Genomic DNA, 3777 nt, shown 5'->3' with positions numbered 1-3777 from the left:
GTAAGTCGTCCAGGAAAAGTCAAATATCTGACACAATTCAGTCAGATGCAAAACTAACTCATTTATCCTAGACGACTTATCAGTAAGTCGTCTAGGGTATTCTCTAGATCTTTTTTTAACAAACAAGGATGATGACTTAAATGTAAGTCATCCGTTTTGACCAGAAGATTTACCCGTAAGTCTTCTACAGCCAGACTACTTACGGGTAAGTCTTCTACACAAACAGATCTGGAAAAATTTTCAATTTCATACCTTAAACTAGTGAGATGACTTCCTTAGCACACAGAGTCTTCTCCAACCACCCAGAATCTCAAACGAAAGTAACCCACCAAGAATAGTATGCTTGAATGGCTCTATAAACCATAAAAATTTTTGAATCAAAAGCTTGAGTTTTTTGGATGAATATGGAGGCAAAGTGAAAGAGATGTTGTTTTTAGTTCATAACAAGTGAGAAAGAGAGTGTGTAAATCGATTTTAGGTGCATTAAGAGGTTCAAATTGGTTGTTCATGGTGGTTGGGGTATTGATGACAATGACAATCTTGTAATTACTTGAAGATAATGAGGGTGAAAGAGTAAAAATGTCATTTTCGGAAAAAATAAATAAAAAAAAAATTGATGGTATTTTCGTGAATATCATGAACTTGTGGGGTGAATAAGACAAAAGAAAAATCCAAGAAAAGCATGAGTTAGCTTTAGGTTTGACTTTGAATTTTGTGAAAAGGACCATCAAAGCCCTATATAATTGGTACGTTCTCTTGACTGATTGTACGATATTAAATTTAGTTTTTGCAATCCCTTATCTTAAGTACTAAGACTTCTTAACTAGGCAATCAATATAAATGGTGACAGATAAATAATTTTGACCATAAAAGTTATTGGATTCCTTAATATTGTTTCCTATTTGTTGATTCCTTAATTATATACTTTCCAAAAATTTTAAATTCTAAACTAAAAGTTAGAGATTATTAGGACTAAAATTTTGGCGATATAATATTCGTTTTCTTTCAAATCGAGATGGAATTAACCTTATTAGTTATCACTATATATACATGACGTGAACTAATTATCTACGGTATCACAACTTCGAGGATGTTTGTTAGCAGATTTGTGTATGCAATAATGGCCCATATTTTGATCCGCTGTAATAATCGACCCACTTAATTTGGAAATTTATATTATTTACTTGAAATTACATTTATTCTTTCACAATTTTTATGTACTCACGAAACAGTTAAAATTTAATAAAACTATAACAAATCAAATGCATTAATAAGACTATTACTGTTTGTTGTTCGTAATTAAATTGTTGGTACCCGATATTCTACTAAACATACCTAAATTGTAGTTTTTTCATTACTTCTTATCAAACTTTAGATCTTCTATTATATAACATGTATTATATGTGATTATGGATTTTACCTTTTAATCAGGACCAGCTCTAAGATTTTGGAGGTCTTAGAAGATTTAGTAAATATTTCAATAATTTGGGAGATTTAAAAATATTTTTTAAAAATTTTGGAGCCTATTTATATATAATTTTTTTCAAAAATATTGGGGCCTAAGGTGAATCAATGTTTTGTTAAGAGCTTTTAATATATGTTGATTAAAAGTTATAATCTCTTTTAATCTTTTCACTCCACACAGGACGCAGCAGATCACCACACTTTGCGGATTACCACACTAGTTTGTAGATATTGAAGCAGCTTTAGGGAATATATCGATTTGTCGCGATACGCAAAATTCAATTTGGTTTGAGCGGTATGACATTAGTATATTGCAAAACTGCCGATCATTAGATTAGAAACTCTGGTTATTTTAATTACGGAGTTATTATTCGTCATTTATTTCATTAAACTATATATCTTAGTACCACCATCCTTTTTTCTTTCAAGGAAAAACATACAGTGATTACTCTCTTTTTTACTTATGGAGAAATCGAGCAATTGTGTCACTTCTTCTCCCATACAGCAAAATCAAGACCTGAATAGGCTAAAACAAAATTTGGAGGAACGAGAGTTCCTATATCCAGTTTTGGCCCAATCTTCATGATAACCTTTTCATCAATCATAGCCAAGTAGAGCTCCGCCTCGGCCGCTTTGATCATAACAGAGCTTGTACTACCAATACCATTTCTATTCCTGATCGCCACCAACTTCGAGATACTATCTTTTAGACCCCATTCGATGTAATGACTATAAAACTGCGACAATAAACATCACGTCATGCATACTGGATAACTACATTAAAAACTGCAATATATACCCAAACCGTTTTGGAATCTGAAATGAAATGGCTTGCAGAAACTAAACAAATGTGTTTATTATCTTACCAAAACCAAGCCTGCAAAACTTGATTTTGTGTAACCAAACAAAACCAAAAACAAGTTGTTCCTTTATCTAAAACCGAACCAATACTAAACCCGTAACAGACAAAACCAAACAAAAGTATCAAACTGAAAGCGAAGTAATGTAATTTTCTATAAAACTAGTAAACCGAAAGCTAAACCGATGACCAAACCAGAAACTAACAAACCAAGCAAGAAGACTTTCATACAAAAGTAGACAAGAATTAAGGAGTTTTAATGAAATCTACTTACGATGCAAGGGGTGCCAGGGTGAGTAAGAATATAAACGTATCCAAGCAAGACTTTATCCGAAGGAAAAGCCCACGAGTTTGGTCTGATAGTGTCGTGGTTATCTACGAACGTCACTGCGTTTCCGGGCATGATTCCGATAAGACCGGGTGGCTTTCCCTGAGAGTCTTTTAGTCTCCAAAGCTCACCTCCTACTGCAGACTGTAAGATCCCTTTCGTCGTGAAATCAAAAGCTGTCAGTACACCACCACCACCTTCCTCGATCCAGTGTTTAAGACCCGAGCGATGCTCCTCCTGATCATACTCCAGTTTACCATCTCCTCCGTACTTCATATCGTCCCATTTCTCACCAACCGCAAAATCGGGTGAAGTATTCTGCAATTAACAAGATTTTGTGATAATGCAGTGGAAACACCGATAGTACGTACTACCACAATACGATTTTTCAAAACTATCTACCAACAAAACTTATGCAGCTTAAATCTGATCACTTGATCAGACAATGGTTAAGGTGGTGTAATTTGGTTAGGTCTTTTGTTTTTAATGAAATTTGTATACTCTTTTTGACGTTAAAGTAATCTTTATTTATTAATAGAAAACAAACTTCAAAATTTAATCTTAAATCTTTTAAAAATACTAGGCTAAGAGAAACTTAGTCTAAATCTTCGATTTTCTTTTTGAACAAATGTTACCACCAAAACTTATGTTTGGCTTTGGCTATTCGGTTCGATTTAGATCGCCTATTTTGGCTACCAGGGTGTTTATTATCCGCTAAAGGACCAAGGAAATTTCGGTTTGAATAGTTCTCAATTTGGTTTGTCTTTTAATAATAAAACTAGATTCCGCGGGTATGAATTTTCAGTTTTTAATTATTTATTTTATTAAATGATGTATTTGTAATATTCGTTCATATTATATTCATTAAGTAAATACTTTTTTTGCATCTTAAACTATCTATTTTTTTACGAATGTGTGATATTATATAAAAAAATGAGTATAGAGTTAATTAGATAATTTTAAAAACAAAAAAATTTCTTTCGTGTACGATATTATATAAATAATGATCCGCTCAGTTTACAAAAATCATGATTATTTTATGTGTAATTTGTTTTTATTTTGACAGTTTCCTTAAAACTATATTAAATTTCACATATTTTAATTAGAATATTTTTAATATCTTTAC

At 32.1% G+C, this 3777-nt stretch overlaps 1 protein-coding gene across 1 annotated transcript in view; it reads right to left on the bottom strand.

Moving 5' to 3' along the window:
- Positions 1-1811: 1811 nt before the first annotated feature.
- The window catches only part of LOC106343057 (alpha-amylase 1), a 4456-nt gene continuing 2490 nt past the window's right edge, over positions 1812-3777 (bottom strand). Inside the window, exons 4-5 of the mRNA XM_013782185.1 lie at positions 2598-2969; positions 1812-2201 (exon numbers count right to left, since the gene is read on the bottom strand). Of these exons, the coding sequence (XP_013637639.1) occupies positions 1950-2201; positions 2598-2969 (624 nt within the window). The 3' untranslated portion in view covers positions 1812-1949. The remainder of the gene's footprint in view (positions 2202-2597; positions 2970-3777) is intronic.

This window comes from Brassica oleracea, chromosome C1, assembly GCF_000695525.1.
Source record: "Brassica oleracea var. oleracea cultivar TO1000 chromosome C1, BOL, whole genome shotgun sequence".
NCBI classification, from domain to species: domain Eukaryota; kingdom Viridiplantae; phylum Streptophyta; class Magnoliopsida; order Brassicales; family Brassicaceae; genus Brassica; species Brassica oleracea.
This window is presented reverse-complemented; position numbering and strand designations above follow the sequence as displayed.